This window comes from Dicentrarchus labrax, unplaced genomic scaffold (assembly GCF_905237075.1).
Source record: "Dicentrarchus labrax unplaced genomic scaffold, dlabrax2021, whole genome shotgun sequence".
Lineage (NCBI taxonomy): Eukaryota > Metazoa > Chordata > Actinopteri > Moronidae > Dicentrarchus > Dicentrarchus labrax.
In genome coordinates, this window is record NW_026136710.1 from 14,419,692 (window position 1) to 14,446,767 (window position 27,076).

General features: G+C 40.1%; 3 protein-coding genes across 12 annotated transcripts in view; all 3 read left to right on the top strand.

Moving 5' to 3' along the window:
* The first annotated feature begins 2,928 nt into the window (after positions 1 to 2,928).
* On the top strand, positions 2,929 to 5,544 carry pus1 (pseudouridine synthase 1). Its single transcript, XM_051412710.1, has 6 exons — positions 2,929 to 3,294; positions 3,554 to 3,780; positions 3,871 to 4,008; positions 4,235 to 4,337; positions 4,549 to 5,249; positions 5,342 to 5,544. Exons 1-6 carry the CDS (start codon positions 3,231 to 3,233, stop codon positions 5,372 to 5,374), a joined length of 1,266 nt encoding a protein of 421 aa, XP_051268670.1. The 5' UTR covers positions 2,929 to 3,230; the 3' UTR covers positions 5,375 to 5,544.
* Positions 5,545 to 6,578: 1,034 nt separating this feature from the next.
* Positions 6,579 to 11,119, top strand: noc4l (nucleolar complex associated 4 homolog). Its single transcript, XM_051412707.1, has 15 exons — positions 6,579 to 6,764; positions 6,867 to 6,987; positions 7,201 to 7,307; positions 7,829 to 7,936; positions 8,089 to 8,238; positions 8,378 to 8,480; positions 8,571 to 8,605; positions 8,698 to 8,748; positions 8,854 to 8,965; positions 9,099 to 9,159; positions 9,371 to 9,475; positions 9,785 to 9,954; positions 10,152 to 10,234; positions 10,435 to 10,548; positions 10,721 to 11,119. The coding sequence occupies exons 1-15, from the start codon at positions 6,612 to 6,614 to the stop codon at positions 10,838 to 10,840; spliced, it is 1,593 nt and encodes a 530-aa protein (XP_051268667.1). The 5' UTR covers positions 6,579 to 6,611; the 3' UTR covers positions 10,841 to 11,119.
* A 2,643-nt stretch (positions 11,120 to 13,762) lies between these two features.
* rimbp2a (RIMS binding protein 2a) overlaps positions 13,763 to 27,076 on the top strand; it is a 63,715-nt gene continuing 50,401 nt past the window's right edge. For 3 of the 10 annotated variants that reach the window (XM_051412697.1, XM_051412696.1, XM_051412695.1), the window contains exons 1-2: positions 14,582 to 14,706; positions 21,651 to 21,794. In XM_051412697.1, coding sequence (XP_051268657.1) covers positions 14,623 to 14,706; positions 21,651 to 21,794 — 228 coding nt within the window. In that variant the 5' untranslated portion in view covers positions 14,582 to 14,622. Of the gene's footprint in view, positions 13,899 to 14,560; positions 14,707 to 20,715; positions 21,138 to 21,650; positions 21,795 to 27,076 lie in introns of those variants that run through there. The other 7 variants (XM_051412694.1, XM_051412690.1, XM_051412688.1 and 4 more) reach the window with 6 other exon arrangements.

Here is a 27,076-nt window from a genome sequence, read left to right on the forward strand (position 1 = left end):
ATCTGCTGTCTATCTGGAAGTTATTTTCAGACTCTGTGATTAATGTGAGCTGCCACAATCATACTCCTGCTCAATGACAAGGAAAGACTAAATCTGTGCAGCTAGCAGCCTGATATAAAATAAAATAAAATCTTCATCTGAAACTATTGAGACACAGAACAGCTTGAGATACGAATGAAAGAGTGCAGTGAATGAAAGCCAGGCTGTCTAGGATTATTCAGCTAACATTACTTTGATAGAGTTTATATTTCATTGTGATTTTTTTTTTAAAGCCAATAAACAAGTACTTGCTATAAAACAAATACTTGTGTTTTACAGGACAATCCTAAGGACAATTATGTGACTACAGTAATGTCAGAGACATGCCAAATGTATGAATAAATGACCCCGTCATAAAAAGACACTGATGACATATAGAGAATGAAGAATTATAATTTTTTTTCCCAAACCTAAAATGTACAAATATTTACACCATCAGTTGTAGTTTTGGAAGCACATACTAAAAATGTTGTTTCTAAATCTAAATGTGCTTAAGTTAGCTTAAAATAGAGGCAAGGTCCGGGTAACTGCAGCCGTTGCAGTGTGCTAAACTTTGAAGATTAATCTAGTTACAAAATGGATCCATTTTGGGAGCAAAGTGATATTTCACTATTTCAAACTGAATAGACACTTAACAGTCCACTCTCATTTCACGCAGTGCTGAAAACTGAACATAATGTTTCAAATAGCAAAAGGATGAAAGTTATAGGTGGACTCACAATGCCTCTCTAATTCCTAATTCGTTGTAGCATTAGAATATGCTTTAAATAAACGAATCGTGGACTTTTCAAGTCTGAGTTCAGTTATTATTCTGTAGAATTGTAGCATTGTGGTTTAAGCAAATTCAAATTATGTCGAAACAAGTATTAACAATGATATATTCTCTTTGTCAATTTCATTCACAGACATCATATTTTATTATATGCTAATTTGCAAATAAAGTCAATCCTTTCTCTTTTCACATTTGACAAATATGTGATATTTATTTTGTTTAACAGCTTACATAACTCAGCCAGCAGGGCAACAGCTTTAACAGCTGTGGATTTCTTTGCTGGCTATGTGGATGATTTTTAATAATTATTATTTTTGTTATATGTGGGGGCAGAGGCAGCCAGTTTCAGTCCAATCTGATCAAGCCTCTGCTGTGGCTGTTTTTTTTTTTTGTTACAAAAAGACTGTGGCCAGCTCACACTATGTAGGAGTACAGGTGAGTGTGAGCGTTGCAGGAAAGGTTTGGGTCTGTTTCGGCAGCTTTTTGAAGTGGCTCACTACGAGGCCGATTCAGTCCTCTTGCAGAGTGGTGAATCCTTCTTTGCACTCACATTGATGGTGAACGTTTCTTTCTTTTAGACTTCAGATAAGACATCTCAGGATGCTGAGGACAAAAACAGTGCTGGCTTTGTTTATGTCTGACTTCAGGGGAGTTTCCTAAGAGCTTCCAACAGATACAATTAACATGTCACATAAGGGCATATATATATATATTTTTTTTTTTTCCCCCACAAGGTTAAGAGACTTTTGCCATTTGAACCTTAGTAGCCTACTTCAGGGTTATTGTAGGACATCTGACTGGGAACATTTATAATCATCACTTGTGAACTGAAAAAGACTTTCTGTTCACCACCAGAATCACCACTGTCCAGAAGGATCATCTTCTGTTGGAAAAGTGGGCACATGCCTTGTGTGATATGGGACTGTGGCAACCGGGGTTCTTTTCCCATAGCATGTCTATGTTTGGCATTGGGTTTTCAGCAACTAAACTAGTTGATCACCTTATAAGGTGCTTTAAAAAAGTGCAAGTATGCATTTCAAGGCCATCCCAGGATGAGCCGTTTCACGGTTTGGCCTCTTGGCAACTGGTATTCCTTGTTGTTGTGGACATAAACACCTCTCTGCTCTGTAAGTGCTGAACCTCTTTGCCACTATAATTTGACTTAAGCGTTTGCGCACATGCATTACACTTACATGAGTCACAGCACATTATGATGAGTGGCTAGTAGATTAATATAGTAAGACTTCTTTTTATGGACTAAAAATTATGAAGATTGGCTTGTGCTGTGCATCATGTCTCTGTTTTATACAACAAATCCATATTTATCATAATGTTTTTGGGCTTAAATTGTACAGAAGAGTTCAGATGAAGTCTGAAATATGGTGATTTGCACAAAGGTGATTGGAGGACTTGAAAAACCTCTAGACACAACCAGCCAGTCCATACAAGGTATTAGCATATACCATGATAAATTGTAGGCTACCCTATATGAAAATGACAAAGAGCAATAAAACTCAGTTGATGTTCGGGCCTGACTGATTTACTGATCTTTGAAGCACGCCAGAGGAAAAATGTAATTCAGTCTACAATTTTTTCTTGGTATAACAACATTACATTTTCTATGAGAGTCAGTTAAGATTGATGACCATAACCCAAATGTATAGCCTGGTGCCATTTGAATTGAAAAACATATATTCCAAAGCAACTGGATGACTCCTTTGTGTGATTTTGCTGCATTCAAGTGGTCAAACATGTTACTACATGTGGATCTTTTCTCAAAACTCTCTGTAAACTATATTTCATGTGGTTATTTGTCCTTTAGGTTATTCCTCTACTAAATGTAAACACATAAATCTCTAACTATTGACTCCCATGGGAGTGTAATAGTCTTATTCTCTCTGAGAGTTGACTGTATGCTGATATACTGCCAATCTGTGGCTTATATATGAAACATTATATTATATATATGTGAATGTAAACCATAAGGTTTCAGATAACATTAACAGGGACAACAGTGCAGTAAAAGAGGGTCAATACCTTTTTTACATTTACAGAGTACTTCCGTGACGTAGGCAGAAACGAGAAAAGGACGAGTCTCGCGATATTTCCATCAGAGGTCAGAGTTAACATTGGCCATGTGTGTATGTTGCCGCAACTACTGCAGGACTGTTAGCTACAGCTACTGTTTACACTTTAGTTATACATATTTAAGAACATAGTCATTAAACTTTGGGTTACAAGGCTGTCTTAGGTTCATTAGGAGAGTATATATTTCCTCAGCGGACCCCGTAAAGTAAGCTTCATCTGAGGAAGGTGTTCTGCTTCGCGTTAGCTTTCCGTAGTTCAGCTGATATGCCAGTATGTATCTTTTAGCTGAATGAACTTCTGCTGATGGTTTAGCGTGGCCATTGAGCGTGACATGTTTAAAATCCGACCGCTGTTGAGTGCCTTAGTTAACCACAGACGGACGTTAGAGAGAAACGGTAAGCCAACCTATAACATATGGTGAATGTATTCAGTCTGCAGGGCTGTGGGTGAGTTTGTTCCTGTTCTGGGTTATTAAATACGCTTTGGTTCGCGAGACTCATCTTCTATTGTGTGAGTGAATGCAAAATGTATTTGAATCGATTGCCCCCGTCACATATAAGCTCACAGGACATGGTGTATTAGCCTACTGAATGTCCACGGGGGTGTATTAGGGCATCATTATCGCGGAATATTTGTATATCGTGTGTATCGTAGGTGGCTTTTTTCAGTTCTTCTGCAAGATGAGTGAAGGACCCAGAGATGAGCAGACAACCAAGATGCTGAAAAGATCCAATGAGGAGAATGAAGACTCTGCCGAGAAGGTGCAGGCTTCAAAAAGAATAAAAGCAGAGGGGGAACACGCTGAAGATGAAAAGAAATATCCCAAAAAGAAAGTGGTCCTCCTGTTGGCATATTCTGGAAAAGGATACTATGGCATGCAGGTACATACTGTAGCTGGGTTTCCTCTCTCTCAGCTCTAAGCACTTCATTTTCTTACATATTGCTAAATCTAAGTGTTCCCTGCGTTTCAGAGAAATACTGGAAATTCTCAGTTTAGGACAATTGAAGATGACCTCGTTACTGCACTTATTAAATCTGGTTGCATTCCTGAAAACCATGGAGACAACATGAAGAAGATGTCATTCCAAAGGTGTGCCAGAACAGATAAGGTATGAGTTAATGAATGGGAACCCATTTTGCAGCGCTGGGCAAACAAGGTAGTTTTGAAAAAGAATCAAACATTCACTTTATTGTGCTACCTAACTGTTGTGTAACAACTGTAATGTAATAGGTGGTGTTATCATTTTTTAACATGAGAAGAGTTTAAACACATCATTATTACTAATATAATAATATCAATATGACAAACTGTGTTGGTGTTTTGGATTTGTTTAGGGTGTATCTGCAGCTGGCCAAGTGGTGTCTCTAAAGCTGTGGCTGATTGAAGACATCGTTGAAAAGATCAATGAGTATCTGCCACCACAGATCAGAGTGCTCGGTGAGATTTTGGTTCTTGCTAACCTTTATTATCTGCTGAATTAAATATTCAATAACAAGTCAAAGTTGTTGGGATGATGAATGCTAAAGGATAGAATCCGCCCAAACCTCAGGTGATGCTAGTTGTTTCTCATAATCCAGTTTTCTCGATTAAGGCCGAGAGGAGGGGGTTTTAACATTCAGGAATTAACACTCACTTTTGTTTCCGACAGGTCTTAAGCGGGTGACCCAGAGTTTCAATTCCAAAAACAACTGTGATGCTCGTACATACTCCTATATGCTTCCAACAGTGGCCTTGTCCCCAAAAGACTATGATACTGCGAATAAAGCAGCTTTTCGCCTTGAGCCAGTGACACTACAGAGGGTGAACCGTCTGTTTGCGCTCTACAAAGGCACCCATAACTTCCACAACTTCACCTCTCAGAAGGCTGCAAATGACCCCAGTGCCCGCCGCTACATCACAGAGATGTCTTGCGGAGAGCCTTTCATCTGCAGCAATACTGAGTTTGCAGTGATCACTGTGCGAGGCCAGAGCTTTATGCTGCACCAAATCCGCAAGATGATCGGCCTGGTGATTGCGGTGATAAAGGGCTACGCGAAGGAGGAAGTGATGGAGCGTAGCTGGGGACAGGAGAAGGTGGATGTTCCCAAAGCACCAGGTTTGGGGCTGGTCCTGGAAAAGGTTCACTTTGACCGGTACAACAAGCGATTCGGTGGGGACGGGCTGCACGAGCGGCTGGAATGGGACGGCGAGGAGGAGGCGATCAAGGCCTTCAAGGAGGCTCACATCTACCCCACCATTGTTGAGACGGAGTGTCAGGAGGGCTCCATGGTCAGCTGGATGGCCACACTGCCTATCCATGACTTTGAAGCCACGGCTGCTGACACACGAGACAATAAGGACCAGAAACAGGTATCTTAAAGTCATATGGAGTATGAATCTTTGAAATTAAAAATCAGTTTTGTTACATATTCTTATTCGTTGTTGCTCTCCTTTTCCTCCAGGACAACGCAGATGTAGAAAATGCCTCCGATTAGGTCACCTGGTCTGCTGAAAGACGAGACATTTTCCCACCAAAACATTCTTTCTTTTGTTGGGAATAAACTTTCTATTTACTATATCTTCCAAGGATAACTTTCATTTTGTGGAATTAAATTCAGCTTCTCTTATACAAATGTTATTAAACAAACTATAAAAGATAATAAAAGCCTTTTGTGTTCTTTATTGTTCCCTGATCATGACAAAATGTTAATTTCACCTTGTAACAAATGTGTATGCCCTCTGCCAACCTCTGTGTCAGTCCTAATAGTGCTGGTAGTTAAGATGTTTGTCTTGTAAGCTGACTGTTAGTCTGATTCTGATTCTGACATTAAAGACGAGTCTGGATTTTTTCATGCATACATATCTTTAATAGTGAATTTCCCCAGTGTGGAATTAATAAAGTATATCTTAATAGAATACTAACATACCCATGTGTACGTGGAAAGAGTAACTGGTTGCTATGTCCATTCGGGCCTTGAAGTGATTGTACCTTACCACTACTCCCTCTGTAAGAATGGGGACAAAATCCACTCTCCTTCTTCCATGTCATTTTGCATCTGCTGAAGCTAATGTGACGCTTCCATGCTGAGAGTTGGTCACGTCAAGTGCTCATCTAGATTTTGTATAATCTCACTAATCAGTTACAAGGCAAACAAGCCTTTTTAATTCATTTTCAGTAGATTTTTAATGGCATAAATTGAAGTATGAAAGTCAGCAGTATCAAAAGAAGACACTATAGCATTTATATCAGAGCTACAGTGATGATTGTATTATTTTATTACATCATACAGTTATTGATTCATTTGAATTTAAGTTTTAATCTGATTGTGTTGACAGAACTTAGCAGAGGGGTACTCGTGTATTTTTTTTTTTTTTATAAAAACTGATACTTCTGTACCCAAGCAATGATTAAATACTGAAGGGATCAAATTTAAGCTAAAACTTCGCCCTCCAGTCACGAGGGGGCGCAACAACAGTTGAGAGTTATGGAGTAATGTTTGCATTCAATGACTTTTGGGTTTACAGTAAAGTAGATCTCCCACCACTCAGCTATGATTGCCGTACTTCTATGGCAGTGAAAGCTAATAAAAATAGAAGTAGTTGTAATTACGTACAAGCTTATGCGGCTATATTTAAACAATCTACTCTTAAACTCATAAACTAATTTGTAGGATTTTTGCCTTACGTACTGTTTTGCCGGATGTTACGTGAACGGCACATCACTGGGTAAACATGGCGCCGGCCAAAAAACGCAACGTGAGTTCGGCGAAAACAAGCCAACAAAGTGTAAAAACAGCTAAAATCGACTTAAATAGCAAAGTCGAGAGAATACTTGAGAGTAGAAAACACGCCAACGACGTTTTTGACATCCTCGAGGTCCTTCAGGTAAAATATACGCCACCCACAACTAAATACATGCTGGTGAGCTAGCGGGTTGTGTTATCTCACCACCTTACATGTGTTCGTATTCTTCATGTCTGTTTGCAGTCAGAAAAAGACAAGGATGTTATCAGTGCTGCCGATGCGTGCGGCAAATTGTTCTGCACCTTGTTGGAGAGGAAGGAGCTCTTCATCGGTAAACTACCTGGCGAGGAGGAAGCGTTGGGTGGTGAGTACAGGCTGATAATTCATCATCATGATTCATATTAATCATTAAGGGGATGTTAGGAAGTGGCACACGAACACTGCTGCACATACAGACACCGGGACACACACACACACACACACACACACACACAAATAGAGTTGCTGATGCTCTCATCGTCCCGTCTCTGTATCTGTCTGTCTGTCTGTCTGTCTGTTTGTCTGTTTTCTGGCTCAGGGGGGTACAGTGCTGAAGAGAAGTACCGCATGTTCATGAGACACCGTTACAACAGCTGTGTGGAGATGCTGCTTGAGCACCTCACCCATGAACTCCATGGAGTCAAGGTGAGTTGACTGAAAGCTTCAGTGGAGAAGGGGCCCATACACACTTGAGAAAGTGACAGCATTTTTCAGACTTGAAGTTACATTGAAGTGAGTATACGTGCAGGAACATTTGTGGCATGGGTTTTTAACTTATTGTGCACAAATGAATGGTTGGCATGATAAGAACACTGGTATTACTGCCAGTATACTTGAGTGAACACAGTCTTTGATAATAACTTTGTTCTCTTTGGCCCTGTTAAATTAACTACTGTCTAGAAGTTTTTATTACTATTGCTGAAAGCCATGAATTGCTGTAGATGACAAAGGGAATCAAGTATGATGTGGTAGATTATTGCCTTTTATCTTGTGTCGGGGCATACCAGCTCAGGTCCACTGAGGCCAATCAACATTTAGTTGTTAGCTCTCTGATCTGGCAGTAAACAAAATTGTAATGAACCATTATGATGCACTTGGGGATCTGTGAAAGGAAATCAAGTTTGTCCGTCTTGTTTTTTTTAAAATAAACAACTGTCTGGATACAGGAGAGTGCCCTCTGCTGCCTTATGAAGTTTGCTGCAGGAGAAGGACAACATCCCCTCGAGGACTTGGACTGGAGTGAACACTACAGCTTTCCAAGAGAACTCATCCTGGTAGGGATTTTTGTCATGCAACCTGGCCATCAGTGGTGGGGATAATAATATGAAAAGCATTAATGTAATTTAATGCTTCTGAAAACACCAACCTTTTATTTCATTAGTGGCACAGGCACATTCTGATATTTCTGTTGTTATTTCATGGCCAGGCAGTGGTGGAAAGGCTGCTTTCCAAAACTACAGACAATTCCCTACTGATCTCCAGATTCCAGGAGTTCCTTGAGATGGAGGATGTACGCTATTATGTCATGAGCTCTGTCCGGGAGAATGTGGGCAAAGTCATGGACAAAAGCAAAGGGGTAGGAAAACTCTTGTCTAGTGCTTAGCTCATGTGCTGTAGCTGTGCTTGTTTAATGCTTTCATTGTCACAGTTTAGATGCAGTTCATGTATATTACTTGGTTTGCTGAATACTCTTGGCTTTTCTTGTCCCTCCCCAGGCAGTGATGCCTGTATATCAGACCAATGTGTTCACCCTCATGTCCAACATCAGTGTGCCTAGCCAGGAGTCAGAGCTCACCAACTTCATGGTCAAACAGGAAGGTGAGACCTGCTTTCTGACAATGCCGTAGTGTGAGTGTTTCTTTTTTGCTGTGATGCTGAACTGCCACTGTGTGATGTATGTTTTTCCAGCCAAGCATGAAGACTGGAAAGCTGCTAAACTGAATGTAAGTAAAATATTTTTAATCAGACTTTCACATTTCTGCTTGTTGTTTAAATGTTTCCTAAATATGATTTTAAATGTTCTACCTCATTACAGGAACACAAGCGTGTCTTTGAGAGGATGTGGCTGGGCTTTCTCAAGTATAAGGTACTATTTTAAAAAAAACAAAAACAAAAAAAAAACCTTTTCTACAATCAAAGATCTACGACACTGTGCACTGTGTCTCATTAATTTCTAATCGCTCTGTTGTAGTTGCCAAGCAACATGTATAAAAAGGTCCTGGTGATCCTCCATGACTCCATTTTGCCCCACATGAGTAAACCCACACTGATGATTGACTTCTTGACTGCTGCCTATGAAGTTGGTAAGTTGTGACTGTACTCAGTGACTTTAAAATGACCATAGTGGTATTTTTTTACATCTTGTCTCTGGGATGTATTATTTCCAAAGGGTGATGCTGGTAATCAGCATGTCTTTGTCCTTTTTTTTTTAAACAGGTGGGGCTATCAGCCTGCTGGCCCTCAATGGCCTTTTTGTCCTCATTCATCAACACAACCTGTGAGTATTTATGTGAAAAGTACATAGATTTTGGCCACTTTTCATTGTCACATTAATTACAGTAATATGTAGAAGAAAATAAACGCACACAAAGTAACCTCCATCCAGAATCTGTACAAAAGTAAACTCAAAGATATTTCTGAATTACATAAATAGTGTACTCAAGGTTGTGTGTGTGTGTGTGTGTGTGTGTGTGTGTGTGTGTTTGCAGAGATTACCCTGATTTCTACAAGAAGTTGTATAATCTGCTTGAGCCTTCCATTTTCCACGTGAAGTACAGAGCACGCTTCTTCCACCTAGCTAACCTCTTCCTTAGCTCCAGGTAAGATCCTTCATGCTTCACTAAATGTTGTTTTTTTTAATCTTCAGTGTATCAGTTATAGTTGTCTGTCCTCTTCGAGCACTGGACAGGTAAACAGTTGTAGTTAACACTATTTGTAGTTGAGCTGCTGCAGTAGATTTCCCAGTCTAACCACACTTTTTATTTGTTAGCCCCCGACAAGCCCCACTTGTCTACATAAAGGTCAAGTTATACTGCAGCAGTAGTGGCTGGGGAGAATGTGTTTTTGATCATAAAAATTACCATAAAAGTTTAAAAATATGTTGTATACACGTTTGTGCTTACCTCCAGTCACCTGCCGGTATACCTGGTGGCTGCGTTTGCCAAACGCCTGGCTCGCTTGGCTCTCACAGCACCGTCTACAGGCCTCCTTATAGTGCTACCTTTCATCTACAACCTGATCCGTCGCCACCCATCCTGCAGAGTCCTTGTTCACAAGCCCAGCACAGAAGATGGTGAGTCTCCTCTTCTGTTTGTGATGGAACTTCTCAACATTTATAATTTCTTACCATTGAACATTTCAGTGGTTTTAGATTCCCAGTCCGGTTCATTGCAATATAATATTAATATCAAGACAATTTGTAAGAATTGTACTGTGATGTACAATCTTCTTCAATGTATGCATTTGTCTTGTGTCTCTTCCTAATGACAGAGCCTTTGGAAGATCCGTATCTGATGGATGAAGAGGATCCTGCTCAGTGCCGTGCCTTAGAGAGCAGCTTGTGGGAGATTAAGGTGTGTACAGTATGTGATGGTGAATGAATCATCCATGACACAGACTACGACTGAGCTATGATTTGTGCAAGCCAATTGTTTCTGTGTCGTTGATTGGAAAATGTGATGAAGGAATATCACGTACATGTAGGAGGCCAACTTAATGGAAAGTATACTTTTATTTAGTAAATTACAATTTTAATTCTTCTCCTTCCCTGCAGACACTGCAGAAGCATCACCATCCAGATGTGGCCAAAGCTGCTATGTTGATCAACACACCACTGCCAGAAAAAGAGGATGACATTAGCGAGGTGCTAGAGATAACAACATATGAGGTTATGTGACACTTCAAAACTTTACTGGTTTCTTCATGTGTTTGTGTAAAGTTTAATCGTTTAGATTACATTTACACAGTAGTGCGCGGGAACTTTAAATGTTGTATTGCTAATACTTATCTTATAGTCATCTGAGTAGCATAAATAATGTGTCCCATGTTCCTATCCCCAGCTGATGGAGAGAGACCTGAAGCAGTCTCAGATCAAGAACATCCCACTGGAGTTTGAAACTGCCACCCAGTTACTAAAAGGAGTCGGGGATGTGTTAGGACAGCACTTCTGTCTGGATTAAAATAAGTAAATAAAACAAGAAACTGCATTCACAGTGTGGTATGAATTTCTGGGACCAGTTCATCTGCCAAGGTGAATGTTTGCACCAGTTTGCCCTGAACAGGAAGTGTGGGACAGGCTTCTCTTCCTAAAAAAAAAACCATATAAATCCGTCTTTGAGACCAGCACCGGCTAGAACAAGAGAGTAAGAACAACAGTAATACATCTGGAGTTGTGTTATGTTTTTTTCCATGACCATTGATATGTATAGTTTTCATCAATAAAAACATTTTACAAAGCTCATGGTGAATGAACATTTTTTGGACTGTTAAATCTAACAAGTTACAAATGAATGGGGTTTGAGATAGAAGTTGAAGCTTAAGGTTTTACTCCATATTAATTCCTGTACAAGTTTGAATGCTGTATGTGCAAAATGGTCAGTGACGATCACACAGACACAACTTCAGTCTCACATCTATGGTAGCCATTTTCCAGTGGCTCTGCTAAACCCAGTACACGCTGTAAGAACAACCCTTTTTTTTTTTTTTTTTTTTTAGCAGATTTTGACAACACTTTTAAAATTAGGATGAAATGTAATAATTAGATTTTTATCGATCAGTTGGCTAGAAAACAGGACTTTAGCTTGGTGTAAACAACCTTTAAAAGGCGACAATATGTCAGGACTGTATAAAGGCCCCACACACCAACACAGGTGTTATCACTCCTCCAGGTTTTATAAAGTAAGAATGGTGCAGCCATGTTTGAATTTATGTGATAAAACCAAACTCCATGAGCTAGCTAAAAGCGAGTTTCCCGCAACAAAATTACACCTGAGAGCTAGAGATAAAGTATTACGGAATGTAAGTCAATATTTCGAAGGCATATTTATTTATGTATTTATTCAATATTGACTCAAGTGGCGTCCAATAAAGTGCAGCGTAAACACTGTCCGGAGAGGAGCTAATCGGGCTAAGTGAAACCACCTATGTGGATGCACCATTAAAGTGTGTATGCTAACGACCTAAGCACTGGATAATGTTGACATCGTCGTGAGGCCAGTTCCCCCCCCCATATTGTGATAAAAGGTGAGAGGTTAGCCTTAAATGCTCTTTTCCGTCTCCTGTTTATATTTCACCTTCTTGTTAAGTGTGCCATATGGGCACGCAGCAGGCAGCCTTGGGTACAAGAACGCCCTGAGATAAAATTCTGAATCATAACTGACTTCAGTATGAAAAGAGCAAGTCATATCAAGGAGAAGCTGTCCAAAATATGTACTCAGAGACAGGAGCCATGGTTATGTAGTGCAGTGATGTACAGCATCCCTGCGCTTTAGTTAGTAGTGAGTTTTAGAGTGTTTATGTGTTAATTTTTTTTTTAAGGCTTATGTTGGATTACAAGGCAGACACATGGCACCAGAGTTTGCCAAACCTGGGATCCTAAGAAGCCAGCCAAGATCTCTGTAAGGAGGATGGGAGAAACCAAAGAGCATCACTTGGATGGGTAATAATACTATGAAGTTATTCCTGACAATGTACAGTACTTTACTGAAAAGTATTGCACTTTATGCATGTCAGGATTTTTATGAATATTTACCTTTTGCAGTTTTTCATGTGCAAGATTGCATCCTCTTATACTACTATTATTCTTTTTGAGGATATGCAAACTGCAATTTTTAGTAAGTACTCTCCAGTGGCTTAAACTCTTCCTGTGCAAACAAAGTGCATGCATTGAAAACCAGTCATAGCTGCTTTTATAAATATATTGTGTAAGAGGAACCTCTTTTGTTTGAAATAATGCGGAGACCCCATTACTGAAATCCACTTATTCAAGTGACATCTAAAGTTGGATACGACTATGTGCTCAAGTGTGAAACAGGGTAGCAATGAAGAGTTGTTTGCTCAGATTTAAGCTGAGTTGACTACACAGCATCACAATAATAATGCACTTCTTCAGAGAGAGATACTCCAAAATAAAGCAGCAATATCATGAAATCAATCCTAGTAATTGGTAGCAAATGAAAACCCTCATTCAGGCCTGGATAATGACGTAGGCAGCTCTTTCCTCCACTTTGATAAATCTGTGTGAGAGATGCTTTGCACTGCAGGTTGATGGAGGGCTTCGCAGGATGGGACATTTCTGCATAAATCTACAGGACTCCTGAGCTTTCCGTGTTGTTGTTGTTGATGTGTCTGTCCTCCTCCTCCAGTCCCCTGCAAGGAAATAGAAGCTGTCCAAGGTGAGTCAGCACAGAGAAGCTGTTTGAGCATTTGGCTCAAACAGCCTTAAAAAGACAGGGGAAGAGGGAGCTGATTTATCCTACAGTTTTGTTTTCACTACTACCCCCTTAGAAAAAGTATGAAAACAAATCACTTGTATTTGTCCATTAATTATTGCCACTTACGTGTTCATAATGTCACTTTTTCACTATCTCTGATTAAAAATGTTTTTTTTTTTATGTGATCTTGCTCTGCAGTTGTTTTTGTTTGTGACAAAAAAAACCAAAATTAGACAGAAAACAGATGACTGTTGAGTTTTTATTATGATGCGGCAGTAGAGTCAGATAAGTCAAATCTCCTGAGGTACAAGCAACATTAACCTTCTTAACCTCCCGTGTGTCACTGTATAGTAGTTACTGTGAATATGGTATTCATGGTTGTGTGTGTGTGTGTGTGTGCGTGTGTGTGTGTGTGTGTGTGTGTGTGTGTGTGTGTGTGTGTGTTTGCACAAAGGTACAAAACAGTACAGAGTAGATGGGGATTTAGCATCGACTGATAAAAGCTGATGTCTCCCCCCGGTCATTGTGTTGCTGTGATACAGTAATCCTCTCTTATGTAACTTAGTGGAGCCCTCTCTCACTCTCTCTCTCTTCCACTGAACACACTCATACACTTGCACATGGGCACACACATGTATATATCAATCATACCAGACAGTCGGCACCTACAAATGCATGTAGACCAAGTGATGCGGGGGGGACAGCAGTGTTAAATTGGAAATGTTTGCTTTGAGGGGTTGATTATGCACTTACAGTAACAAGCAAGTTAAGTGATGTTAATGAAAGAAGATGAAGGAATTGTACAGTAAGTGCCAAGAAACTCTTTGCTAGATTTGTTAGTGCTATGTGCATGCAATATGCCATGTGTTCCTCTTTATGTGTTTATAGCTTCTCCATCTTTATTTGTGACATTAAAATGTCTTTGTTTCTGGTCAAATTAGTAAGGGGGGGACATTTTTGATGATGAAGCAAAATAAAACATCTTACACATTTTACTTGTACTTGTAATAACTGTCTAACGCGCATTTTGTTATGTTTTGCTTGAAATGATGGGATTTGTAAATCAAAGCTTTTTTTGCTGTTGGATGTATTATACATTGTTTTGGGTGGCAGACTTTATTTTAAATGACATTGAAAAATTGACAGTACATGGTTAATGCAGTAGATGTACTCAGGAATATCACTTATGTAAACTCAAGTAACATAAAAAAAAGTACACACAAAAGTTCAGTAGTTTTTGGTGGAACAAAGTATAAATCTTAACTAGAATCGCTCAAATCAAAACATGTACCTAAAATATACCATTTGTGTACATATATCTGCTTTCAGTACATTTATTATGTACACATTCAGTTGTATGTTTTGGTTTTGTTTGCGTGTGTGGTTCAGCAACCGTGTGCTTGTATGGAGGTGTAAGGAGAGTGTGAAGTTTGCAGCGTGTGTAATATCTGGTTGTGTGGGTTTTGCAGGTGATAATGCGGGATCACACGTCCACTGTTCATGTGGAGGAGCTGCTGAGGCAGTCTCAGATGGAGTTACAGTGGATCCAGAGACAGCTGGCCATGATCGCTGCCAGAAACATACACCATCACCACCTGCACGCCAAGGGCAAGGTAATGTGGTACCACATACTGTGGGCCTGTTACTACCATGCTTCTATAGCCAAGAACAAACTAATCTAAGAGTTTATATTCCTGCCAGCCATGATAAGATTATCCTGTTACTAACATAAAGCGGTCCACTTGAGAGGAGGAAATCTGGGGATGAAGCACCAAATTTATGGACTTTTCCTAGAAAAAAGGAACATCTGCTCAACCTAATCCGACAGATCTTCATTACACATCATTATGACATAACATTAGATTTTTCCGAACCATGCTATAAAGTGCAACAAAATTAGGATGTGAACTCAACATCCACGTTTGCTCTCCAACACGATCACCATTTGTATTGCTGAATGTTATTTAGTCTCATTCCAGCTCCTCCACTCTTAACATTTGCAAGGTAGAGAGTTTTGTGTTTTTGACCACAAATCCCTTGTTTTAAATAATCTTTTACCTCATGTGACCCTAATAAAAGAGTTGTGACGGAAAGTGGCAGGCCAACATTCAGAATTGAATTATTTCATTTTATAAAAGTTAATGATATATTGTAAGACTTTCTAACCTTGACTGTTACTCCAGCATTGCAATGGGCCAATGAGAACACTCAGGCCTTTAAATGAATTATCAAAACAACTTTTTTATATTGGTGCCATTTTCTATTTAGTACTTTCCACATATTTAACAATACATCTCCATTTTGTATTTCTATTGCAAAATCACTCCATCATATATAAATATATATTTTTTAGCTTCCTGGAAAACAGTGTGTCACCATGCATAGTGTTCAACCAATAACACCATCTCCGCCATTACTTTTATTCCATTCCAAGCGTTTTACAAATATGTCCAGAAGGGGACAGCATATGTCTGAAAACACATTTCAGTGTGAAAAATCCACCAAGTTGAGAAAGAGGCCGGGCTATGACGTGGTCCAAACGTAGCAGCTTGTTTAAGGAGTTAAATGACACATCGCCTTCAGCTATTTGCATATTTAAAGGGGTCATTGCATATTTCGAGTTTCCATCTGTTCCTGAACCCGGCTCTCACAGGGCTTCATGTCATGCCTGAAAACCAACAACCAACAATGAGTGTAATGTGTCTACAGTAAGGATGGGAACAGAGAGTGAGCGGGCGTTGCTAGGCAACAGAGTGGAACAGAGCGTACGTTCTGCTTTCTCTTCTCACTCACGCACACTTAGTGGCTCTTTCTTTCTGTCCTCTCCTCTGTCCTGTGCCCTCCGTCCCAGTGTTAAAACAGAGAACGGCTATCAACAGAATACACTGAACGCCTGCTGCAGATGTAGCCTCAGTAAAAACCACCACACTGATTTAATTTGAGTCCACAAATTAGGGATTTAAAGGAGGTGAAGAGAGCAAAGGGACAGTTGTATCTGGGTGAGGTCTGTCCAGGAACATGACAGTGTGGATTTGATTTAATGTGATGCTAGAGGAAAGTTACAAGTAATAATACCAAAGAAACACTATTGACTGAAATACAGAAATGTATGATGGAGTGACATATAGATCATTGCTTCTGTTAGAAAAACAGAAAGTCATTCTCTTGTCTGTTAGAAAGTAATATACAGAGGAGACAGGGATGCTGGACCATGATCTGCTCTGCTTAGGATATGCATTCAGAGGAAGAAATGCTCATCTATGATGTAATGATTTACACATCACTGCTCAACAGATTTATTTAAATGAAAGCTGTGTGTGTGTGTGTGTGTGTGTGTGTGTGTGTGTGTGTGTGTGTGTGTGTGTGTGTTTGTTTTTTTTGCATGTGTGACGTTTTTTGGTCAGTTGAACAGGGCGTGCACATGTCTGCGTATGAGCGAGATGGAAAGCTAAAAAAGAAGGAGGGTGGGGGGTTTAAAGCACAACTGGAGGGAAGAGCAGAGTGCGCGAGAGGAAGCGTTAACAGATTCAGGGGTGGGACGGAGGGAGTGCATGTGTGTTTGTGTGACTGTGTGTGTGAGAGTGAGAGAGCGAGAAAGAGAGAGAGAGAGTGCGCCAAGCCACTGTGGCTGTTTTTGCTTTCACTGATAGGGTGAGACATCCAGCCTGTTACAGCGGCGTACAGACTAGGCAAGCTATTAAAGCTGCAGATTGGAAACGCTCGTTGCAACTGCACACACAGGCACTCATACACCGGCGTACAGGTGCGCACACGGGGACGCGTCACCTCCGCCTTCACTGCCAGCGTGTGATGTGACGGGAAGGGAAGAGAGTCATTTTGGGACAAAGGGGGTACTGCCTTTAAGGTAGGGACGTTGTCATTATCTGTATGAGAAAGAAACATGTCTGTACAGTCTCAGTCCCTTTTAGATGATTTGATACTGTTGATTTTCTGAATTTCAAAACAGTGCTGTTCTGCTAGCTGCTGTGATTCTCAGAGATTTATTACATTCTGGGAACCATAAGATAAAAAATATTCCCCTAATGAACAGCAATTGAGTGTTTGGCAATGCTAGTGAATAATTTCTCTCCTAAGTAGTTGACTCTAGATTTATAACAGTCTGTTTAAATCCAAAGTGAAACACATTCACAAAAACACTTATGCTTGATCGGTTTGAAAAGACTGATTTGCTTTTTTTTGGGGGGGGAATCTGTTTAAGGGTTGGTCAGTAGTTGTACATCCACAGATGACTGCATCAGGCTGCACCGATGCAATTATTTCTTTCACACGCCAGATGGCGATATGACAATCTATTTAAATCAACCACCAGTCAAAAGAAGATTACCTTGGGGTATCCTGGTGGCTCAGTTGGCTGAGCACACGCCACTTAACCACAATGCCCTTGGTTCAAGTCCAGCCACCACATGCTGCCTTCCTAATCCATTCTCCTGTGTCCCTCCACCATAAGTCATCCAACAAAGCAGAATTGCCATAAAAATCCTAGAAAATTATCCTTTTTTATAAAGTCAACCATTGAATGAATACCACTTTTTGGTATCATGATGAATTAAAATCTATTTGTAGCTCTTAATTAAAACAATAGTGGAGGTAGGCCAAACAGCGCACGGCATAAAGTAGTCTGAAAGCCCCTATTACATAATTATATGCTGTAACATCTTAATAGCTACCACATTATCTGCTGTTCTGTTGTTCTGCGTTACCCCAGCCTCCAGTTGTGGATCAGTTTTAAATGGATAATCCATCCAGAGTGTATCCATTATTGGTGTTGTCAGCAGTTTTGTGCAGGTCAGACAATTCACAGAAATGAAGCTCCCTGTTTTTTTCACCCTGTCAGTGGGAAATATGTTTCTGATGTTGCTTTCATAGGAATAAATTGGTGTAGGAAATTATCTCTGTGGTATTTTACGAGGCCTTTTCCAAGAAATGCATCCATGAATCTCGTTGTCTCATTGAATCCTGGCTTGTACAGTGTGCTACCCTTGTGTTATTTTCTTTCTTTTGAAATACCCACAGTAAGGACTCCCCCCTGCTAACCCAGGTTAAAGCCCTTTTGACCTCAGGTTTCTGCTCTGCTGACATGCATTTGAGCTGTGCACAGAATACTTTTGGTGCTGTTTCTTAACTTTGACCTTTTGTATCGCAGTTGGCATAGACAAGAAGTAATTTCTCTCTGTGGATATAATACAGCATCTGAAGTGGTGAAAGGATCTTACATTGTGGGTCAATCAAAATATCAACGTAGATAACTGAATCAAGGTGAAGGACACTGAGTAGATCATTACATGATACTGGGAAGACAGACATCACCTTCGATAGTAGTTGCCTAGCTATTCCTGGAAGTCAGTTCCCATAAGAGCCTGGTTTTGATATTTCCTAAATGCTCTCCTGTCCTACCTCCAGTCAAAACTTCATTTAGAGCTCAAGTAATAAGTTACCTGTGACTGACCACTTGGGATCAACTCTTAATAATTGATACTAGTTTTAATCCAGTAGGACTGACAGAAACAAAAGAGCCGTTTTTTAATAAAGTGCTTGGAAACACCGGGATACTTATGAGATATTGTACAAGATGTAGACAAGCACTCGGAAATGATTATTATTTTTGTGCTTGTTCCACTGTGACAAATACAAAAAGGAAGAAAAACCGAATATTAAACACGTACACAAAGGAAAATCCTTTATTTGATAAGAGTCTCAAGGTGGCTGCCGCAGGGTCTTCTCTCTCTCTCATCCATTCTGCCGATTCCGCACTTTTTTTCTCTACTAATGAATGCTTTGTTCCTCTCTAGTCCTTCGATAAATTCTCAAACTGCTTATTCATACAATTTTTCTATTTTTTGGTATCTTATCTTGTGGTCATCCACAGTGGTGTAATGTTGTGGACCTTCTTACCAAACAAGCAAAATAAATATAACGACTGTTCCATCACATACTATAATAACTGGATGAATGAATGCCCAGTTTTGGAGAACAAATACTTATGATGCAGTGTGTCCTTTGCTCATCCACACTGAATTAAAACGCTGGCATTCTGAAAGGGTGCGAGACGACCCATCTTTGGGAGTACATGCCTGCATGGCCCAGAATCTCTCTCTCTGCACCTTTCGCTGTGTCCCTTTTTTTTTTTTTTTTTTTTTTTAATTCCTCCCCCCCCGGCTCACATTTAGCCGGAGTTCTTGTCAGTATTTCCTGTGGCCCCAGAGTGAACGAGTGCGTCACAATTCTAAACTCTGACGCAGCTCCTGTCAGAGAAGCTTTGGCAGCTTCCTCGGTACAAGGATGTTGTCTCCCAAGTGGACGGCGCTACTGGGCCCTGCCCGACACGGGACTAGTTGCAGTCACAACCTCTGTTGTCTGATTGGACTGAACTTGATCATGTCTTATTTAGATGTCTCAACCTGGCATTGATAGGATGTTGAAGAAATGTTGTTAATCATTTTCAAATTTTGGATGGAATGAAAGATTTGTAACGCAGAACCAAACATTTCTTCTTCTCTGTTCTGAACACGTTGTCACCTGTTTTTGATTTTTTTTTTTTTGAGTGCACATTAAAGTTTTGGTAGATTTTTGGTCTAAATGACAAATAAACCAGTTCTCACATGGCTGTCCATATGGCCTAATATCTCACTCTAAATAGGCTGACTGAATGTGTTAGTCTGTCTGTCCTATTGGAAAACCCACAGCATTGGTTGGCAGGTCTATCCGTCTCTTTGTCTGTTCTTGGAAAGTCCACCATATTACACTGGTGGGTCTATCTGTAGGCTTGTCTGCTTGGCAGGTCTGCTGTATTAGCAGGTGGATCTGGCTGTCTTTCTGTCTGCTTGGCAGGTCCATCACACTGGCTTTGGTAGCTTTGGCTGTCTGTATAAACCGACATATTGCCTGCAACTTTGTTTTTAGTGTTCTGTTTTGTGGAGGATGATAGTTTGGCGAGCAGTCAGAGGATTCGGTTGTTGCGTGTGTGTGTGTGTGTGTGTGTGTGTGTGTGAGTTCGTTTGTGCGCCTGACAAGATACCAAATGCTCTGGCAACATGCTAATTGATATATTAGAATAATATAAACTGATATTAGAACCACCTGATGGTTGGTCTCTCAGGGGTTACTATGAGGAAGAGAACAATGGGATGAAATTTTTACCTCTTCCCTTAATTTTCCTCCAAATGGAAAAATGAAATTTAAATTTTGTAGAGCAGAGATTGAAGGGGGCGAAAAGAGAAAGTGAACAGGCTTCAAATTAATGCAGCACAGATTTCTTTTGTCTAGGGTGCTAATGTTTTCCTTTTATAGCTGTGGTAATATTAGAGTGGCTGGGCTGGCTATGTGGGCTTTTTCAGGAGGCAAATGGGAAGACTACACCCCGTTTGGGATATCAGATTGTAGCTCTCGAAAATGTTCCTATTTCATACATTTATATTACTCATAGTACATAGACTGGAGCGGAGCATCAAATCCATTTTTAGATGAACTAATAGGAAAGAGTTATTTCCCCTGGCACAAAGCAGAGCAAAGGGCATGCTTATATCCTTGGAGGGTGTTTAATTTCAGGAGGCACAGGTAAAGTTTATGTCAACTTATCCCAAATCAGCTTCTGCCTTACCTCAGCTTAACAGCTGTTCAGCTCCTCTATCATCTGCAACCCCTCCGGTGGCCTCGAAGTGATTGGAAATTTTTAAAAGTGCAAGATTGACAGCAGAGCAGTTCTATTCCAAAGCAAGACAACTGTGAACTCAAAAGTGTCATCAAATTGTACAAATTGATGTCTGGCATGAAGGAAAACTAACTGAGCAATACAGGAAACTATTCACAGATATCAAGAGAAGCTTCCAGCCTGCTTATTACAGATATGCGGTGTATGTCCATGGAGGGTTCAATCCCATCAAGAACATTTCTAAGGAGAAAAACACTGACTGGCAAATCCTGCCGAGGCTCAAACCTGTTGCTGTAGCAGCTCCATTTTCAGGCCTGGTAATCCTTTTCCTGTGACTGACCCCACGGGATGGAACTAAAGCCCAAGTACACAACTGTAAGCAAGATTGACAGTAACCATATGTCCTTTTTTATAACTTATATTAGGTGCTTGTTTCTTCCATTAGTATTATTTTTAATACCGAGTAGTCAGTCTGTCTGCTGGTCAGTTGGATGGTCCACCACTTTGGCCCGGACTGAATTATCTTAACAACTATTGGATGGATTGCCATGTGATCTGGTACCAATATCGATAATGCCCTCATGAGGGTTTGAGTGAAATGGATTGACATGAAATTTAGTATACACATTCATGTTCCCCTCAGGATGAATTGGAACAACTCTGGTGATCTCATAACTTTCTTTCTTGTGTCATCATCAGGTCAAAATTTCTATTTGTCCCGTCTTTTGGTTTAGCTGTACTTTGAGTTTAATGCTAATTAGAAAAAATGTTAGCATGCTAATATACTTCTTTGTTCATTATACTTATACTTAGCATTGGCATGCCATTGTGAGTATGCTGGCGTCATTTAGCTCAAAGTGCCGCTGTTTTTTTGCTTCTTTTTTGCAGTTAAGATATGAAGTTTCATCCCAGCAAGCTACAGGACACGCCGTCTACTATGTGAACCGCTTTCGATTGCTGGAGGAGAGAAACCAAGCCCTGAAGATTGAGGTAGCTACGCTTCGCCAAGAGAAACAACAGTATAGGAAACTGGTAAACATCCCACTCTCACCACCGCAGTTTTGTCTTTTTACTCTCATATACGTAGATAATCTATGTCTTTCAACTGTTCACACACTCATTATTTGACAGGTTTTTGTGCCTGCAAAATACCTCTCGTCTGGAAATTGAAACGGTTACGGTGTTATTACTGTGGTGCTTACTTACTGTATGTGGAGAGTGTGCATACACCATATTGTAGTGCCTGTTGCAGCTTTTATTCTTCAAAGACGCAGCTGTGTATAGTTGGTGACTCGCATGGCCCTGTGCACATATATATTCCCTGAGTTTGGTCTTGGTTATGCAGACATGTGGGCATGTGTAATGTGGTGTAAAATAGATAAGGAGGGGCGTGTGGTTTGGGGTGTATTGTACATGGGAGTGTGCGTGTGTGCGGCCATGTATATTTTTGTTTGCACTGTATGTTCATGCATGCATTTGTGCATTTAGTGAATTTGTCCTCCCCCAGGTGGTCTCAGATGACAAGGTGTGTGAGCCGTTGTCTTGGCAACACGCCCATTTGCAGGAGTGTGGACAGACTGTCAGAGGGGAACTGACAGTGCATAATGGCTGCTTCTGTTATAAGCCTCGATAACTTGAAATTAGTTTCAGTAAAATGGAGCTAAACCTGCATGCTACAGTCTGCATTTACAAACGTTTTATTGGCAATGGTTCAATTCAGTGGAGCTCTCAGGCTAAAATAGTTTGTCACACCACTCATTTGGTTTGTGATTGAGAGCATTGTCGACTTCTTCTCATTGATGTGGCATAGAAGCATACATGAGTTCATATTTGAAAAACGTGTAAACAGAATCCCAAATAATTTGCTAGTCTCCCATTTGTTGCCTCTATATTTGAAAACTAGATACAGTTCAAATATAGAATTTCCCATCTCTCTTTCTCCCACTGAGAAGAACCATCATGAGTAAAACTTTCACAGAAACCACTGGACATTCTCCTCTCACTTTATGAGCTTATAAATAACACAGCACAATGTTAACTTGTTTGCATTTTCCTTGTTTTATCTCAACATCATAGCACCTTTCTTTTCGAATGGTGAAATCTATGGCAACCTGCCTAATGGGAGATTTTGTCCAGCTCACAGCCAAAACCTTGGCACAAACCTTGCCCTGGTGTCTATCATTATAGCTAACATGCAGTAGTCAGCAACATAACTTAATAATATAATTTAATAATTTATCATTTTATCTAATTACGTGTGTGTGTGTGTGTGTGTGTGTGTGTGTGTGTGTGTGTGTGTGTCTGTGTGTGTGTGTCTGTGTGAGTGTTCATGTGTTTTTATATACAGATACTATTGGAGGTAGTCCAGCTGGGTGCATGGCAGTCTTTCTGCTGTCACTGCTGACAGCTACACTATCACAGACTGCATCATGGTCATTCATGCAAAGACAGACTCAGCTATGGATCAGTCAGACTAGGAGAAGCTCAGTCATGAGAGTGGGTTCACTCTTGCATATTTGCTCATGCAGATATACTGTGGGCTTACTGAGGGTATTGAAAGTATAAACAAGATGGTGGAGTGTCACATCCATCCATTTTTATTTTACAACTAAATTAATTGTTTTTCTTTCTTTCTTTTTTTTATTAGGTTAAGGAAATATGGCCAAATATATTTAAATTTAAATTATCAAATTTACAGCTGGACTAAATGTAGAGGGTGGTGGTCAAAGGGTCATTAGATTGAAGATATAAGATTAAGAAATATTCTGGTACAAAACACACACACACACACACACACACACACACACACACACACACACACACACACACACTCCAGATGGCTGATTAGCCAGTTAGCTAGTATGGTCTAAATAAATGGCCTCACCAACAAAGGCCCCTTTCCTGGCTTTCAAGGTTCGTTAAGTCAACTCTATTCTACGTTTTTACTGCATAATGTATTGTTGTTATGTATACAGTTTTCGCTGTAAAACAAATCAAATATTCACATATTAGCAGCATGACATGGTGTGCTTTTCTATCTCCATTGCACAAGGTGATATTGGGTGCAGGAAATTAAGTTATTTCTGAATGCATCTAAATGTAGTAACAACCATATGCCTATAGTTATTGTAATATAGTAACACTATAATATGGTTTTTGCTGCTGCCAGTGTAATTGGGTATGGCACATTCTGGTTAAGTGTACGTTGTTTTCATCCTAAATAGTTGCTTCAAATCCAGTGTGGTATCAGCAGCCTGGGCATCTGATGCATCTGATCACCCTTAGTTTGGTGAACAGTTTTCGTGCCCATTTTGTGCAATAGTGTTGAGTCAAGGGGCTAATTAAGGGGCTAGACTAAGTGCGACTATGGATTGTCATCTTTGGGGAATCAGTGACCACACCCAGATCATTGAAACTCTATGCTGTGTCAGATAAGGTCAGGCTGTCAGCCTAATGCCTAAAATCCACCACCCTGCACTGTTGCATTTAATCCCTGTTGTATCTTTGAGAATGAGTTTCATGGGGCACTTTAGCTAGATTCTCGTCTCTCTGTCTGTCCTTCCAGTTCATTTGTTCTTTTGCTACCTAAATGGCAAGAAAAAATACTCAGAAGGTGGACTGCTTCCTAGGAGAAAAACAAAACAAAACAAAAAGCTTTAGACCGGTTGCCAGGAAACAATCTGTGATGGACAGTCGGAGAAAGGTACCTTAGGTGAGGAATGACCTTCTGTGTGCTGTGTGGCTGCTGCTAAAAGGCCACAGCTGTCTCCCTGGACACCATCCCTATGGCAACGATTGTGTACTGCTAGCAGCTGGCCCACTCAGATGATAGTCTGATGATGATATGGGCTGTCCCAGTGTAAACAGGGACAACGTCTTATCAATAAACCCTAATAGCCATATTATCTCAGCTGACCTAGTAATCTCCATTTTAACTCCCTCTAATCAAAGATGCACAGACAAACCGGAGTTAATAGCAGTCCAGTGTAATGTAACAGCTGGAATAATATAGCTACCACCCACAGGATATTCAGAAAATTCACACTGTTTTGACTCACAAGGCTGTTTAACACTGATGTTAGACAGGGTGTGTTTAGGCTGAAGTTTCTATTCTTTTCTTAATTGAATTTATCTCAGACAGTGTGCTTTCAGATGGCTCAAGTTGTCTCTATATAACTACATTACCCTCTTTTACCCAGTCCATTTCCCATTCCATTTCTTGTCTTGTTTCTTAAGTAAACACTACTGAGAGAGCAGCAAAGCAAAGCTTTACCCTTTAGAAGAAATGGTCAGAAAAGAGGGATTTTTTTCTTACTCTACCACTTACTGTGCATAACATGAACAAAATGGATTAATGCTCTTGCATGTTGCATTCTCTGCTACAACGTCACAGTCTGTCATGTTAAAAAATCTAACACAGAATTTTCCCTTTAAAATTCTTTTAATGTGTGGATCTAATTAGTATAATAGAGACATAATAGAGGCACAGGTCTTTCCATTGTAATTATTAGACCAAAAATGTAATTTCCAATAAGTAGTTTGTTACGGTGGCCCTGAGAGCTCAATGTACTGCAACTTAAAACACATGCAAATAGACACAACACAAGCAAATTAGGAAAACATCCTCAATTTGACAACACTTGCACAGCCTTTAGGAAAAAAAGCTGCAAAGTGAGAAAATACAACCAAATAGAAAACACTACAAGTGGCACAGTTATGGCAGACAACAAAAAACATTTCCAGGGGACACTAAAAAGCGATGAACACAACTGAGACATGCATGTTATTGAAGTTGGCTAAGTGGGGCTGAGCTAAAATATGTTTTTGGTGGCACAAGTGTGTCCCCAGCCGTGGCCGTTTTTTTCTTAATGCTATGCGTGTGTTGTCAAACCTGTGAAGATGTTTTCTTAATTTGTCTATTTGCATGTGTTGCAGTACAATGAGCTCTCACGGCCACCGTAATTTGTCTGGAAATGTATCTTTTGTACCGTTTTTCAATTAAAAACACACACACACACACAGCCTTGAAAACATACAAGCACATTAGCTAGCCAACAGTAGCGCTCGCTCGTCTACCTTCGCCTTTCAAGTTGTAGTCTGTTGAGTCTTCCATCACCAAGCCTCTTTCTTGTTTTCTCTTTGCTCTTTTTCTGCCCTCACGTCTCATTTGTTCTCTCATTCTTCCATAAATCACTAGTCTTTCCCTTCTCTCCACTCTGCTTATGTATTTGTCCTCTCTTCTTTCTCCATCCGTCTTCTCTGTCCCCTCCTATTTCCTGTCCTAACCTCCTTAGTGCCCGCATCCAGGCAGAAGGGTTTACTGAGGCCACTGGTCTGGCCTGTGCAGCTTCATACAGTAATTTAAGCAGATCTGATGTATATCAGGGAGGGCCATGCCAGCCCATAATTACATTTCAGACATTTTCAGAGAGTTCATTGCAGACATACATTTTGAACTGAGTTATACTTTCTTCCTGGTAGTGAGTGGGTCATATTAAAATGATAACACCAATGTCTTCTAAGTTTTCCTGATGATTATTATTACATAGGAAACATCTAAACCCACAGCCACAATCACAAGCTACTACTGTTTGACTCTAGTTTCCTTATTGATCCTGAAAGGCCTAGACATGTTTTTAAAAAATGTCAATACAAACTGTGTTTTATGGAGAATAGTTTCACCTCTACCATAACTTTACACTTAACTTTCAATACCCAGCAGATAGAACTACTCATTGTAACCTTTCTAAGTCGGTATACATAGATTTAAAATCAGTCATAATCAGCATAACCCGTTTCCCGGGCAACTACTGCTTTTATCCTTCTTTGAGTTGGAGTTGGCTATAGAAATAGCAGGGGAAAAAAAAACTGTGAATACTGGTAGAATTGGAATACAGAGACAGACAGTTACGTAAATGTCCGGCATTGGCTTGATTCCAGAGCATATTCTGACAGTGTCCGAAACAAATTTGCGGTCCATCTTGTGGGAGTACTGAATCATATTAGCCTTAAAAGTGTGTGCATGTGTGTGTGTGTGTGTGTGTGTGTGTGTGTGTGTGTGTGTGAAACTGTGCTAAAAATATGAACACTGTCAAAATGTAGGGCCCTCCTGGATTAATTGAAAATCCCCTTAACCGGATTAAATCATTTTAGGGGCTAACTGTCGTATACCCACACTCACACTCTCACACATACACATGCAACGACACGCATGAGCCCCCACACATAAGCTGATGTCAATATGATATAATTACTCATTGTGACAAGGCAGTGTAGGCAGTGTGATAGCAAGTGTGTTCTGTGTTGTAGTTAAA